Source organism: Corella eumyota, chromosome 2 (assembly GCF_963082875.1).
Source record: "Corella eumyota chromosome 2, kaCorEumy4.1, whole genome shotgun sequence".
In the NCBI taxonomy this organism is placed as follows: domain Eukaryota; kingdom Metazoa; phylum Chordata; class Ascidiacea; order Phlebobranchia; family Corellidae; genus Corella; species Corella eumyota.
The window spans coordinates 5385685-5401508 of record NC_137491.1 but is presented as its reverse complement, the minus strand read 5'-3'; the positions used below and the strand labels follow the sequence as shown (position 1 = coordinate 5401508).

At 28.7% G+C, this 15824-nt stretch overlaps 2 protein-coding genes across 2 annotated transcripts; both read right to left on the bottom strand.

Annotated features, from left to right (window-relative positions):
* Positions 1–4427: 4427 nt before the first annotated feature.
* Positions 4428–7779, bottom strand: LOC145743175 (uncharacterized). Its single transcript, XM_082561084.1, has 8 exons — positions 7230–7779; positions 6892–7069; positions 6502–6696; positions 6162–6251; positions 5889–6015; positions 5578–5770; positions 5340–5481; positions 4428–5257 (listed from the first exon to the last, which is right to left on the bottom strand). The coding sequence occupies exons 1-8, from the start codon at positions 7697–7699 to the stop codon at positions 5120–5122; spliced, it is 1533 nt and encodes a 510-aa protein (XP_082417210.1). The 5' UTR covers positions 7700–7779; the 3' UTR covers positions 4428–5119.
* Positions 7780–11874: 4095 nt separating this feature from the next.
* LOC145743417 (uncharacterized) lies at positions 11875–14413 on the bottom strand. Its single transcript, XM_082561372.1, has 2 exons — positions 12846–14413; positions 11875–12154 (listed from the first exon to the last, which is right to left on the bottom strand). Exon 1 carries the CDS (start codon positions 14170–14172, stop codon positions 13348–13350), a length of 825 nt encoding a protein of 274 aa, XP_082417498.1. The 5' UTR covers positions 14173–14413; the 3' UTR covers positions 11875–12154; positions 12846–13347.
* Positions 14414–15824: the final 1411 nt, after the last annotated feature.

Here is a 15824-nt window from a genome sequence, read left to right as displayed (position 1 = left end):
ATATATTTAAACCGCATAATCAATAATACATCATATTATTTTAACTTACTAATATAAACACTACATAGTTTAACCAGCAAAACTTTTTAATATGAACTGGTACCCAACAATCAGTTTAAATTTTAATAGGAATTTTAAGTAGGTGGCAATTTTTCATGAAATTTATAAGACAGTGATTTTAGGTGCGATATGCTGACCCTTAAATTAGTAATTTAAGCGACTTTTCGGAAGTCGAACGATTAATCATGTGCCTGGATAAATAAATCCGGTCAATTTAAAATGAATGCACCGCAAAAATTTTGCGCAATAGACACAGTGTTTTTTTTGGTTCTTTTTGATGACGCTTTCATAATTTATTAATAAGCAGAGCGCTTATATAAAATATAGTATTCGGGTGTAAGGTACACATTAACATTTAGAAAACATCAAAGAAGAATCATGTTTAAAATTATTATATAAAAGTGTATCAGACTTAGTAAGGCGGGAAGTTTAAGAAATGAAAATGTTAGTCAAGGTAAAAGGTGAAATGTAAAAGAAAAAATGATTAATAGACTCTTGAACAGCGTGTTGCAATTTAATATTTCACATGCGAATGTAATGAGAGATGACGTCATTAGAATGGATTTATAGTTTTATTTTGCACGATTTTGTCGGCTGCAGTCTGGAAGCGCGTAAATTGTAAAACAATAAATTAACCATTTTCAATCAATTTGATAAAAAATCGATTTCCGCAAAATGTAGACATCTTTTATAGCATCTTGGCAAACATTTGTTTTCGTATGACGTCATAATATGGTAGGAGTTAGATCGTAATTAAATTAAAAATTGATAAAAAGTAGACACAAAAATACTCTATAATATATAAAAGTGCTGTAAATATCAAATTGGAACAAACAAGAAATAAATTAATTTTATTTATATTTGAAAATATTATAATTATGGTTTAATAACGTACACCACACCTTAGGTTTAATAACAAACACCTTTACTAATTTTAAATTTAACAAATATCTTAAAATAATTTTTCGTTGAAAAAACTATAAATTAACTTGAAACGGCGCCATTCAATTAAGTTAATGAAGAAATATGTAAGAACGTGAGAAATTCGAAGTGTCGCGTCGCATGCTTTATATGGGATATAAGACTTTAATTGAGGTTTAAATGCATGGATTTACTACTACGCCATGCACGGAAATATAAGTGATATTTAGAGACGGTATTTTGATCGAAAGTGTCATATTAATTTTCGAAGAAATGTAAAACAATTTCTATTAATTTGTGGTTCAACCTTGCGTTAATTAAAATCACTTTTAAGTCAACAGAATATGGAAGGGCATTTAAAAGGATGTTATCAAAGTTTTTAAAGCTGTTTAGAAAATTATTTTTAAAAGTTCGGAAATAATTCAAAGTGTTATATAATTATTTTTAAAAATTTAATAAAACAAATTAATTTTAATAACGTACATATAAAACTTTAGTATTAAAAATAACATAAACAGAAAAAAATTTATTAACCTTTGGTAGAAAAGTATTTAAGAACTCCTAATTGCAAACGTGATATTAATCGTTAAGAATTGCGTGATTGTAGCGGACTAATCATATTAAATTATGTGGGAAAAAATTACAGGCGCTATTCTATAATAAACCTTGTTGTAAGATACACTATACATAATTTATTATTCCCAGGCTTGGATTTTATAGATTTTTAAATTGTTATTAAAAAAGTTGGTAGTTAAAAAAATAAAATTTATTCATTTGGAAATTTTTAAATAATTTTTATATTACTTCTTTAGAATAGTTAACCAAGTAAACTAAAGTAGATATTAATAATTCTGCAATGAATTGTAATAATAATATATTTTTACTGATAGTAACGGTTGTGATAATCAAAGAGATTAAAGGTAAGTCCTTTTTACAATGATACGGAAATAAAAAATGTTAATACTAAAATCTTTTTGTTTATATCTTTTAAATTTTTTTAGCACAAAATTGTGGTTCGAAATCATGTACACCTGTAAAGCCATACTGCTGTAAAGACAGAAGAGTACCCCGATGCGTGGTTAACTCTAAAAGTTGTATCATAAAGAAACCATGTGGAGATATCGTCTGCCCAAACAGACGTCCATATTGCTGCACTTCAGGTAGTTCACTTAGATGCACTATAAACCACAACTACTGCCAGGGCGGACTATGTGGTGCTAATAAATGCGAAAGCGACACGCCGTTTTGCTGTGATACAGGGTCGGAACAATATTGTACTGCTAACCCCAGGACATGTATACACTCAGGACCATGTGGAGGCGAATTTTGCTTCTCGTTAAGGCCATATTGTTGTGGGGGGACTGAAAATGGAAAATGTGTTTCCAATAAAGACGTATGCCAACAACATTCGCCGACAACAAACCCATTAAATATTTTAGAAGGGGTCGACAATATTCCTACTTCGTTCCCTACCCCAGTTGTTAGAACTTGTTCCATTCAATGCAATAGAGTAAAACCTTATTGTTGTGACTCTGGTCCTGAAATGTACTGCACCGTGTCAAGAAGGAGCTGTGTATATAGAGGTGTTTGTGGTCAAAGTTTATGTTTTTCGAATGCTCCGTTTTGTTGCGACACTGGGGTAAATAAGTTTTGTACCTTAGACAGAAGTGAATGTGAATTTTACACGCCAAAGATTTTGTCATTGCCGCAGGTTTTAACCCCTGCCCAGCCACTAACACAACCGTCATGTTATAATACAACTTGTGAGGGGGTTAAACCGTATTGTTGTGATGTGGGGCCTCAAATTTATTGCACCGTATCAGCACGCAGTTGTGTCTATAAAGATTTGTGTGGGGAAGGTTTTTGTTTTTCAACGAAGCCGTTTTGTTGTAACAACGGCACTGAAATATTTTGCACCGAAAGCAGATCTGCTTGTAATATCCCAAGACCTGTATATATTCCTTCAACAGAAGTAACAACAACAAAAACAAATATTTCCGCTACAACTATATTATCAACAAGCATAACAGTTGTACCAACAACGTCTATCACAAATTTTTCTTTAACTAACTCAGACCCATGTAAAGAATTAAACTGCAGCGGAAATAAATCATATTGCTGTAATACAAAGTCTGTAAATGTAGCATATTGTACAATAAGTAAATTGAGCTGCGTTTATAAGAAACCCTGTGGAAGCATAAACTGTAACTTTTCCTTGCCGTATTGCTGTAAGAAAAATGGGCAACAATATTGCACAATCAATAGCGAGAATTGTGCTTTGACTACGACAATGTTGTCAGCTGTAAATTCAACAATAGACTTACTGTTAACAACAGCTTCAACGAAAGTGGCTCCTGGAACAAATTTGACAACAACAAACGTTATGGCGAACTCTACTGTTTATTCAAGTACAACTGCAGGCCATATCTACTTAACAACAATACCAGAAAACTTTACCCCAACTCTAAATAATGTTTCCAGCAGGAAAAATAACTTAACTTACGCTCAAGAAGCAACGACAAATCAAAATTATTCGACGAGTTACCAAAACTTCGTAAACGAAAGTATTTACGTCACTAAAACACAAAATACCGCTACGACAATACAAAATGATCTAAAAACCACTAAATATGCCGTAAGTACAACCCAAAACACAAACACTACTTTTTCACCATACGTAACAACAAGTGTACCCGAACTAAATACCCAAACTGTCGGTAACAATGGAGCTACACCGGCGCTAAATAATGTCACCACGGTTCGTAGTTTGACAACTAACAACATCAATGAACTGACAAGCAATCAGTTAGAAGTCACTACGACCAAAAAACAAGGCACGTCTGTTCAGGTTACTGTTTCTACGGTATATAACGAAGTAACCACTGTTCAAGAAAACTATACCAAACCAACCCAAAATTCACCAAGTCAGGCAATCTCTACAACCACGAAAGATGAAATTACAAATAAAAGCAGGCCTACTCATGGTATTACAATAACTAAATCGGACATTTTAGCAACAACTACGAACCACCCAACAACCAAAGAGCCTTCTAACAAAAACAACGACCACCATAATGCAACTACATTTAAGTATTTAGTCAGTACAAACAAAACTGAAGACACAACTATCCCGCTATTCAAAAACAAAGTAATTCTAAACCAAAAAGGTAAATATAGTTCAATTTAAACCGAAATGATAAAGATAGTTTAAATTTTAGTAAAAATTAACTAATTTATTTTTTAGAGCAAAATTCTTCTTCAAAAATAATCCCGCCACCAATATTAAATGCTACTATGCAATGTGGAGATGAAATATGTGAATCGATAAATATAAACTGTTGTGGAGAGGGTGAAAGGGTTTATTGTTCTAACAATATATGCAGTGCTGAGCCAGAAATTAAATCTTCAAAGTAATGTTTTTTGTATTTAACATGAAAATCGTTGTGACCTTACTATTATGTCAAAATGCAAACCCTTAACAAAGGCATAAACAAAACGTTTAATCAAAAATATTTAAAATCTGATAAAAATTTATTTACAGCGTTGGGATAATAGTAGCAGCAGTAGTTTTGGTGCTACTATTTGTGACCGTTCTACTTTACATATTCGTCTACCGACCAAAGCGTAAGAAATATCGAGTTAAACGAAAAATGATGAAAAATCAAACAAGAGTGTCCCCGAATACTTCCCAAGAAAATGTGTGATAAATCAAAAAAAAATATAATTTTTAGAATAAAAGCAAAAGCACGTCGTGTTAAGGAATGGGAAATATATCCGAGACGTTCGCTAAACAAACATCCACCCGGTTTATATATTAATAAAAGTTTTGTATTATTTTTTGTAATGCTAATAAAACAGTAAAAGCAATTTAAGCTATCTATGCAATATGCTCTGAAAAAAAGGCAAAAACAAAAGCATATATATAAATAAAATATAGATGCTGATCAAGATTATAACAACCTTTTTTTACCAATTTACACAAACTTATTGATGGGTGTTATAATTTATCAGGAAAACTTAAAAATCAAAAATTTTCTAAAATCAATCCAAATTTTGTTGGATTGGAACGATACAAATTCAAAAACTGGTATATCGAAACCATAAGTGCATAAAGGAATAGCTTGTTAATTGTAAGTTACTAATTTTTACTAGCGGATTGTGTAATAACATCAAATATTCCAACATCATGAGACCTCAGAGGTAAAATATTTTTATGAAAACTGCGAAAGCGCATAACTTCATCTGACCAGGAAGATAAAAGTGATCGAAAAAATATCTATAAAAAATTAATTTTGTTACAAATAGTGTTATGTGGTTAACCACAAATTAACAGCATATTAAGGATTAATAACTTATACCTGGCCACGAATACATAACTTCATATCAATAAGTGAAAGAATATCATTGAGGTTTTCTTTAAAAAATTTGCAGCGATTAAAAATGTTTTCATCTTCTAGAAATTGAACTACATCATGAGAAGTATAAAACTTTATATTGTATCTAAACAAATAAATTCGTTAAGGTTAGATTTCATAAAACTTTTGTGGACCCTTATTTTAAATAAACTTAAAATGAACTACAAAAAATTGAATTTACTTATTTTGGTGTATTTTAATCCCAGGAAGAAGCCAATTTAGTGTTGATCTTGGGGTAGCAATATAAATAATTATCTGTTCATCTTTATCAATCACTTTTGATAAATATTGCCGAATCAAAAATGGAAATGTTGATGGATCGGCGCCAAAAATTTTATCACATCTTTCTTTCACCCTTGTGCTGATATGCACAGCTATCAAGTTTGTAAAGCGACATTTTAACAAAATAGAAGTGTTAAATAAACAATTGTTTTTACAACAAAAAAACATAAACATAAAAACAACATATTATACATTTATTTTAAAAGTTACCATGTCTTTGAGGGTTACCACCCCTAGTACACATAAATTTAAAAAAATCTTTATCGTCAAATCTCCAATGTATTGAGTGAAAAGGTTTGTTGTTAAATTCTTTTTGAATAAACAGTTCGGCAACTTCCTATTTTTAAAGATATCTTAAAAAATTATTTCTGAATATTTTATTTTTTAAATACCAACGGTACTTGTTAAAGTGCAATTTTTTTGGAATTTTGAAAACGTAGAAGCAAATTATTTTAACATTAAAATAACATACAAAATACTTACAGAAATGTATTGTGGAACTTGTGTAGCTTGAATTATCTTGTCATGTAAAGATTTCTCAGAGATGTTAGTAAAATCAGTATTCCCTTGTGGCTGTAAGAAAAACATTTCAAAAAAGACATTTTAGTATGAATTCATGTTGTACAATGAATTTCTCTAAAACGAATATTACTACTATTCCCACTATTTCTGCTATTATGATTGATGCTTTTTTCAAAACAAAATATCCTTTGTTTGCCCTTAACTTATTACCCTGCTTGCTTGAACTATTCAAAATAGCAATGATAGTGGTAAAAACAGTAATAACTAAGTTTATGAGTGATGTTACTTTAAACCTACTCACCTTTGTCTGTCTTAATTTTAATTCATCAAATGGGAAAGCATACATCGCACACTTAACATTCGAACCATACATGGTGTTAACATCTTCAAAGTTTTTAATCAGGTATCTACTACGACCTTTTTTGTTTGTAATTGGTAACACATCAGCTGTTACAGGAGATTCTTTTATAGGATCAGAGAAATTTGAGGAACGATACTACAATATATATTTTATTAAATAAAAAGTTTTATGTTAAAATATTCAAGATTGTAAATTCAAGGCCATATTAGATAAAAATTACTAACATGCGATAAAAAGTATTGTTAAAACATTACATTTGAACACCAGGTATTAAAAGGGAAATGTTTTGGATGAACATAATATAACTATGAACCACATAAACTTTACTACCTTATTTTTTAACAGCTTGATGTTCAACATCTTTTCAGCCATGTTAAGTCTGTCAATTGCCCATTTACTATTGAGGTGGGTAGCAGCAAACATAACTTCTACATTATGGCCACATTTTTGTAAATACTCATCATAAGTTATAATCCGTAAAATACGAGAAATGTCCGCAACATCAAATCTTTATTTAAAAAAATAATTGCCTTACATTACAAACAATAAAAAGGCATGTGTAAAGAATTATCAATATAAAAATTATAAGACTAAAAGATAGGTTTACACTGAGTATATAGATTAGTCAATTTTATTATCAATTAAAAAGAGTGTAAAAAGATACTTACCTATAGTTCGCATTAATTATCGAATTATCTCCAATTTCATCTGTAAAATGCTTCGTAAAAATTGGAAGAACCAAAGTTCTATTTAAGCAAATCGCTAAGAAAGCTGCTTGTCTGAATCCGGCTAACTGATTAAACGGGCCATTATAAAGCCATGGAATTAAAAACCTATCATTTTTTGTAACAAATTTTGGTTCTTGCTTAAAATTGTTTAATTCTGATGTTGAACTTTTCCAAGATTCGCACTTCAGTGGGATTGTGCAATACTTACAATTGCCAAGTCCGTGTGTTGGAATTTGAACACGTGATTCAAAACGTGACGATTTTGTTTTTTCGCTTGGTTGATTATTTTTTAAATTTGAATAGCTAAACATTTTCGCAGATATAGGCTTGTAATCATAATAAATCAATTCATAAAATAAACCAAAAAGAAACGCCCCGGATAAAAAAAACTGAAGTTGTTTAAATTTCATTTATCTAAATTCTGTTTTCAACTATATCACTTTTTTAATTTCAAATATATCTTTTTTTGGATTCAAGCAGACCCCTTAACTTTTCCTGTAATAAATATCAATAAAATTTGAATTAACATACGTTTTCCATTATACACAATTTAGACAAAAAACTTAAATCAATTTAACACTGGGGCTTGTATTTAGTTATTCTAAATTAAAAAAATATGTCTTTATGACCTTCTATTCTGATATAAAATATGTAACAACAGTCTACTTTATTAACAGACTTGTATTACTGGTATAAGAATAGGTGGTTTTTCTTTGTAGCCGCGGGCTCTTTAGAAACTTAACGCATTTAATGTATTGGAATATCACGTAGCTTAGCGTTTTTCTAATTAAGTCACTATTAAAAAAATGTACCTTACAATTATAAAAGTTTATGATATTAAACGCTAACATGCAATTTAATAAATTAACGCATTCGTTACGACACAACTTGTACTGATGTTTTTTTTTGTCTTTTTCCGTAGTACGTTTTTTTATTTAATTTAAACTCCCAAATAAATACAAAGGCCTCTTCCTACAAGCTAACAGCACGAACTTTAATTTAAAACAACTACCCTGGAAGATAGTTATTAAACTGTAAAGTAGAATATATTTTCTTACAAAACGTCATGAGCTTTTACATTTTATTTTAATTTCCTCGTTGTAGGCCTATCATTTAATTGACATATTTGAGATTTAATGTGTATTGGGCAGGTTTCCTATAATAACTTAATTGTAAACCGTAGTATATGTGTTAAGTCATCAAAGTTGTCTAAAAAATCAAAGCCACAATTAACGTGGTTGATAAACAGGATTGTTAACAACAACATTAATATTAATACTGTAGTCTACATTATATCATGTAGCTGTAGGGTACATTAAATCATGTTAGGCAAAATAACTTGTTTGAAAAGACAGTTGTAATTTTTTTTACATTTTGCACTTTCTGATTATTTTTTTTTAATTTAGAGTTACAAATGCAAATAAAAATCTATAAACTAGATTTATTTGATAAATAAAATATGGTTCGAAATCGTTTGATTCTTTTTTATAAATATAATTTATTTAGTAGGTTTATTAATTAAATTATCAATTTAAATATAAACTTTTTTATATTTAAACCTAATTTTAACAAACGAACACGCATTTATCGATATTGTAATAGAAAAGTAAACTAAATTTAAAAGCAAAATACCGATCTTAATTTTTTAGTAATCAAACGAGTATTAAAATATAATAATAACAAAACAATTAAAAATAAAAATTTTACACATTTTTGACTTATACTTTAACATTTTACTTAAATTTTCAACCAATATTTTTTACTTTAATAGACAGCGAAGAGGACGATTTTTGACGGCGACCAGAACGCTATTAAATTATTTAAGCGTTAAACTCACACTGATTCGTTATTTTATAAAAAAAACTAAAATAATGATTAAACGATATTTAGCTAGAGTTAAATTTTCATTTTAAATAACAACATACAAAATAAAAATACCAACAACACATATTAAAATTTCAGAAAATTTAATCTTTAAATTTTAATAATAAAATATATTAATTAGTAATTAGTGACATTTAAATGTCGTAAATAGGAGGTTTGCGATTCGTTGGGATAATAACAAACATACTAAAATATTAGAACTTTTACTTTTAAAGAACAAAAGTTATCGTCTTTCAAAATTCGGTCAAATAAGAATAAAAACAACTTTAAGATTTATTTGATAAATAAAATATGGTTCGAAATTAATTGATTATTTTTAACATAAAATTTTATAAATAAAAAAATATATGTATAAACATTAACTAAGAATATTACATACCTTTGATTTTTAATAAACAAACCAGCATTTAAATATAACAAACAAACAAGAATTATTTTTTAATTCATTTTCAAATTATAAATATTATAAGATATAACCGACCAAAATTTAAAAACCTAATAACAACCTTTAAATTTTAATAAACAAACACCTATTATTTAGTATTTAGTGACAAAAATAAAAATTTCAATTTATTTTCAAGTTATCAATATCATGATAAACAATTGACCATAATTTAAGAAATTAATAACAATCTTTACGCCTACAATAATTTTAATATTCTACATTATTGTGCCTTAAAAATTAATGGTCTGTTTTGCTGTTAGAGTAAAAATCAATTATTTTAAATTAGAAAATGTGTAAATCGAAACTGCAAATAATGTGATTGCTTTCGTTGAATCTGTCTTTTAAGTGAAAAAAATAATTTAACCATTTGAAATAAACAAGTTCCAATTAAAGTAATTAACCGAACTTGAAAGGCGGTTTAATAGTAAGCGTATGAGTATAAATATGAAGGTTTAACAGTAGGCGTATGAATATGAATATGAAGGTTTAATAGTAGGCGTATGAATATAAATATGAAGGTTTAATAGTAGGCGTATGAATATAAATATGAAGGTTTATTAGTAGGCGTATGAGTATAAATATGAAAGTTTAACAGTAGGCGTATGAGTATAAATCCGGCACTGTGGTGTAGTGGTAAGAACTCTTGCTACACCACACATGAGGTCGTGGGTTCAATTCCCACTGATCTCATGCTGTAGCGCCCTTGAGTAAGGCGCTATAAACAGTATGAACTCCTGCTGAGCCAGCACCTAATCAGCAGCATAATTACCGGACAATTATAGTCTCTATAATATCCCAAACTGCCACAGGCAACTCGAGACTGGGCCGGGGTAACTGATGTTACCCTATGTTTAAGTCGCGCAGTCGACTTTCCCACATCGAGGATAAAGATATATACAAAAAAAATTAAATATGAAGGTTTAATAGAAGGCGTATGAGTATAAATATGACGTCACTTGCAATAAAGTAATAAACCTATCCCCTTAAAGCCATGGTTTTTTACAAATAAAACTGTTTTTTAACACTTTTGTTTCATATAAAAAGATTCTTGTAATTTACAAACAGTTTTTTTTTTTGTAATCTAAAATAGAATAATTACAACTTATTTTCTAGATTTGCTTAGGTGCGTATTAATTTCATTACGTAAACGTAATGCTATATCGTTGCGATTCTTATAATTACATCACGAATTTTAACTACCTAAAAGCCGTGATAAAGTCTGAGTAGGGTTGTTTTTTCACAACAAATTTGTAAAGATAAACGAATGCTTTTGTTATTGATGATTAGACATCGTCTGGTCATTGAAAATTGTCATTTATTTACCATTACGTAAATTTTATTTTGAGAAATCTAGACCTAACCTAACCCAAGCCTAACCAATACATATTCTACATTAAAATTGATATTATTTTTTGCTATACAAGTTCATTCTCAATATTAAATTTGAATAAACAAACACCTATTAATTAGTAATTAGTGACAAAAATTATAATTTTAAATCATTTTTGAGTTACTAATATCACGATATACAATTGACAAAAATTTAAAAAATTAACAACAACCTTTAAATTTTAATAAACAAACACCTATTAATTAGTAATTAATGACAAAAATAAAAATTATATTTTATTTTTGAGTTACTAATATCATGATATACAATTGACCAAGATTTAAAAAATTAACAACAACCTTTAAATTTTAATAAACAAACACCTATTAATAAGTAATTAGTAATAAAAATTAAAATTTTAATTCATTTTTGTGTTTGTAATATCATGATATACAATTGACCAAGATTTAAAAAAATAATAACAACCTTTAAATTTTAATAAACAAACACCTATTAATTAGTAATTAGTGATATTTAAATGTCGTAAATAGGAAGTTTGCGATTCGTTGGGATAATAACAAACATACTAAAAATTAAGAACTTTCAGTTTTAAAGAACAAAAGTTATCGTCTTTCAAAATTCGTCAAATAAGAATAAAAACAATAATAATAAATATAATGACAATAACAATATGTTTCGAAATCTAAGATTTCGAACCATAATTAAAGCTGTAGCAATGTCAGAAATGTGATATTAATTGTTCCAACAATATGTTAGGTCTAATTTTCACTTTTTACCCCAAAGCTTTTAAAATAACAAAAAAATGCAAGTTTAGTATTTAAAATAACACAAAAAGCAGTTCAATTTATTTTCACAGTTAAAATAAAAAACAAATCAATTTTGCAAACAAAACAATTTGGGACATGTAGAAGTTTGTTAGGTCAAAACATTAAAACATCACTATGGTAGTCAATTTATCTTGTTACTGACTAAACAGTCCCTATTTAAACACAAATCAGGGTAACGTGTGCACAGCAGCTATTTTTAGCTAAATCACGTGTTTTGATGTATTTATATCAAAATAAAACTGTGCAAAAAAGTTAAATAAATCTTTGACATAACATGACCCTTAAAAGTCCCATTGGTAATCAGAAATTTCAATTTCTTTTTTTTTTTCATGTAAATCTCCGAGATCTTCTACATTGGCTAAAAATAAACATTTTATCAAGTAGGCTATTTACAAAAATTATTTTTATTTGTGCACAATTTTGTGTCACAATACAATCCACAGTAATCAGTTTAAAAGGTAAAACTCATCATCATGGAGATACTTCATTATGTAAACATAGTTTACCCTTTTGGACTACTGTGAATAAATTAAGAACGTGCGTCATTAGTAAGCAAATATTTCAAAAAAATCTCTTAAGTGTTTGTAAAGTGTTGATTGGCGCGTTAATTTTAGAAGCAATGTTAATTAAACTAAGTGATATTGATAAGCACAGGGCTAGAAAATTTCATGGTTTGCATTTTATACAAAATATAAATATATAAAGCTGTCCATATTTACCAACTATGTATACTAAATCAATAAACACAGTATTTTTTTTATTGAATAAATGTTTTTGCTAAATGAAGGCAATATGTATATATTTATATTTAACCTTAACTAATATGCTAATTAAATGAGGGATTTATGAAGTATATTTGTATAAGATAATGTTACTGGTTACATCCTCAAGGTTATTGCTGAAAAATACCCTCGATAATGCTATAAATATAATTATGTATTTTTAAGTTGAAATTTTACTATTGTATTATTTAACAAAATAACTTTGAAACAATAAGTTTAATCTTGTATTAATAAATTTTGAAAAATTCCTTAAAATTTTTAACTTACCAGTAATGTCATTGACAATAGGAACAATTGGATTTAGCATTGAAGCAAAATTGTTTTTGTTGTGATCAGCTTGTGTACAGAAGCGATGTAAAAGAAGTTGATTGACAGTTGGTCTTGAGATTGGTTCACGTTTTAAACAACAATAAACAAACTAAAACAAATTATATAGATATTTTTTTTGTTTAGGTCAATGCCATAAGGCAATATAAGGTAGACACATTTTATATGGCCAATAAAAAATTATAATTAATGAATTAAAGGATTTGCTTAAAACCCTTTGTTTAAGTGCATAAAAAGTGAATGTTTGTAGCTATAACAACATAATCCAAAATGGATCTTAGACATATTTGGTAAATTTTAGTGTAATAATTAAAAATATCAATTAACAAGTGGAGTACAACCTTGGCATAAAATAACAATTTAATCTGTTAATTTTTAGACACTTTTGTTACTTTTATGCCTGCAAAACATATTTAACTTACAAACTAATGACAGGTAGTTTTTAATTTCGTAAAACTTTCTTTTTTTCAGTAGTGACAAGATCATAATATCTTCCAGACATTCTAAACTTCCAAAACTCCTCCAAAATAACAGCAAGTGGAGAGTCTTTGTGCTTACATACTTTTTCAAAGTCATTCATATACTTTATTTGATCTTCCAGATTTTCTGATGTCTTGATAATGTGTTTAAGAGCATCAAGATTAACATCCTTTCTTCCCCCATAAGAAACCTCAACATGTTGTACTGCAGCTTCATAATGCGTCTGCCCGGAAAATCCTAGTTTTTCTTGACAATGACCAATACTAAGGTGACAGTAAGCAATTTGAATGCAGTCATTTTTTATTGTAGAAATTTCCTTGTAAATAGTCAAAGAATTTTCATAACTATGAACTGCTTCTTGTTGCCTATTGTGCTTTGTAAAAAGACATCCAGATTCGTAATATATAACTGCAAGCTGCTTATCTTTAGTTGGATTCATAGAAATATTTTCAAATATTAAAATAGCATATTGATGATTAGTGATTGCTCTACTCACTTGAAGTACATCAGATTGTTTTAAGCCAACTTGTCTGTGAAGCTCGGCGACGATATCACTTTGTCTGTGATGATTTGGTATTTTGGCAAGATATTTTTCAGACATAGTAAAATAATTTATAGCTTTTTCATTTTGATTTAATCCAATATGTAATGTTCCATAACCTAAATATGTTTTAGCACCAACCAATGCCAATTCATGTTCAGGAAAATTAATTTCTTTTAGGATTTCTATAGATTGTTCCAAATAAATTCTTTCTTTTTCTGGAATTTTAAGCATTCCATGACACATACCTATGCTACTTAAACATGTTGCCTTTTTAACAACACTTTCATAATCACATTGTTGTGGATTTAAAATTTCGAGAGATTTAGTGTAATATTTTATTGCCTTTCGGTGGTCTTTTGGTTGCAAGCATTGAGCAATAAGAAAGTTGATATTCGCTATTTTTTTTTTTTGACATTCAATTTTTTTTGTTTGAATTTCAAAACTTTTATTCTGATCTTTCAAGTTAATTTTGAAATTATTTAAATTTGCTTGATAAATGCCTAAAGATTGTTTAAAGGATTGTTTAGCTTTTTCAGTTGATCCATAATTTGTGTAACATTCGCCTATAATGCAATAAACATCAGCAATGTTTTCATCCTTGTCTTTGTCACTAGTAATTTGTTTGTAGTGCTTCAAGGCATTGTTTAAATCCACTAATGCCTCATCTAGATTTTTAAGTTTCATTTTGCAATACCCAATATGTTGATAACAAAATCCATATTCTTCAGGTGCACATACGACTAAAATACTTTTAACACACCAAAGCTGATTCAAAATTATTTAAATGCATTTGACAATGGGCAATGAATTTACAACTTTCAAAAGAGATTCTTGAGCTGTTTTGTGCTATTTTGATTTTCTTAAAAGAATGAATTGCTTCCCTGTATTGTTTTAGTGAAACTAATATCGAAAGTTGCAATTCATCATTTGGTTCATCCAAAGTACAGTTTTTAGAATTTTTGGTAAAGTTTTGTAGTTTGTTGGTTGAAAGAAAACATTTCACAAGATAATTTAAACCAACTACATCAATAAGATTCGAATGAAGTTGAGTGTGTGCAACCACATCAGTTTGACTACAATATTTTGAATATATTTTCAATCTAGTGTAGCAAACTAATGCAATAACAAAGTGAAATTCCTCTACTTTGTTTAAATTTTTGGAAAAAATTTGAGTAATAATATTAAAGCTCGATAAGTGTTGTAATCCATATCTCCTTCCCAGTAATGAAATATACAAAGTAAGAGGTCGATATAGTACCTTTTTGATGTCTAACACTGTATCATCGCGATAGGGATAAAGTGTTTGGGGTATTGCAAAGAACTTTTCTAGTTTTTTTATTCTTAACTCCAAAATATCATCTTTATTTTGAATTTTATTTAATTTTTCTTTAACAACACTTTTGTATTTTAGATACACATTGTTATTTCCTGCAACGTAACAAGGCATAGCCAACATATCTGCCAAGTGATAGTCACCCTTTTGTTCAACATTGCCAATATCAACCTCTATTAAACTAGCCATTTCAGATACAGTTTTAATGAGTTCGTGAAGTGGTGATTTGCAAGCATGAGGTGCCATTCCATCAAATGAGATCCCTCTTGGGGTATAAGCATCGTAAAAATTAGGAAATTTTTTAGTTAAAGAGGGTATGGCCAGGCATGGAAGAATAGTTTCACCAAGATTAATAAGGATCACTTGATAGATAACAGCAAACCACTTAAAATATTCAATAGCCTTTTCTTTTTCTGCTCCATTAATACCATCCTCAAGAACAATAACACATTCAAAATCAGAAAACGGTGTTATTTCTGTTCTAGCAAGCGAGCCCATTCCTACCAAGCTATATTGACAAGGCAAAACTCCGAGCACTCTCACACAATATTTACTTATTTCT

What these genes read in the sequence shown, in the direction of transcription:
- LOC145743417 (XM_082561372.1), bottom strand. Translation starts at nt 14,172, where the DNA reads ATGTGTCATGGAATGCTTAAAATTCCAGAAAAAGAAAGAATTTATTTG.
- LOC145743175 (XM_082561084.1), bottom strand. Translation starts at nt 7,699, where the DNA reads ATGAAATTTAAACAACTTCAGTTTTTTTTATCCGGGGCGTTTCTTTTT. An exon ending in TCAAGCTGTTAAAAAATAAG is followed by an intron (nt 6,697 to 6,891) that starts GTAGTAAAGTTT and finishes TATATATTGTAG; the next exon opens with TATCGTTCCTCAAATTTCTC. An exon ending in AAGTTCCACAATACATTTCT is followed by an intron (nt 6,016 to 6,161) that starts GTAAGTATTTTG and finishes CTTTAAAAATAG; the next exon opens with GAAGTTGCCGAACTGTTTAT.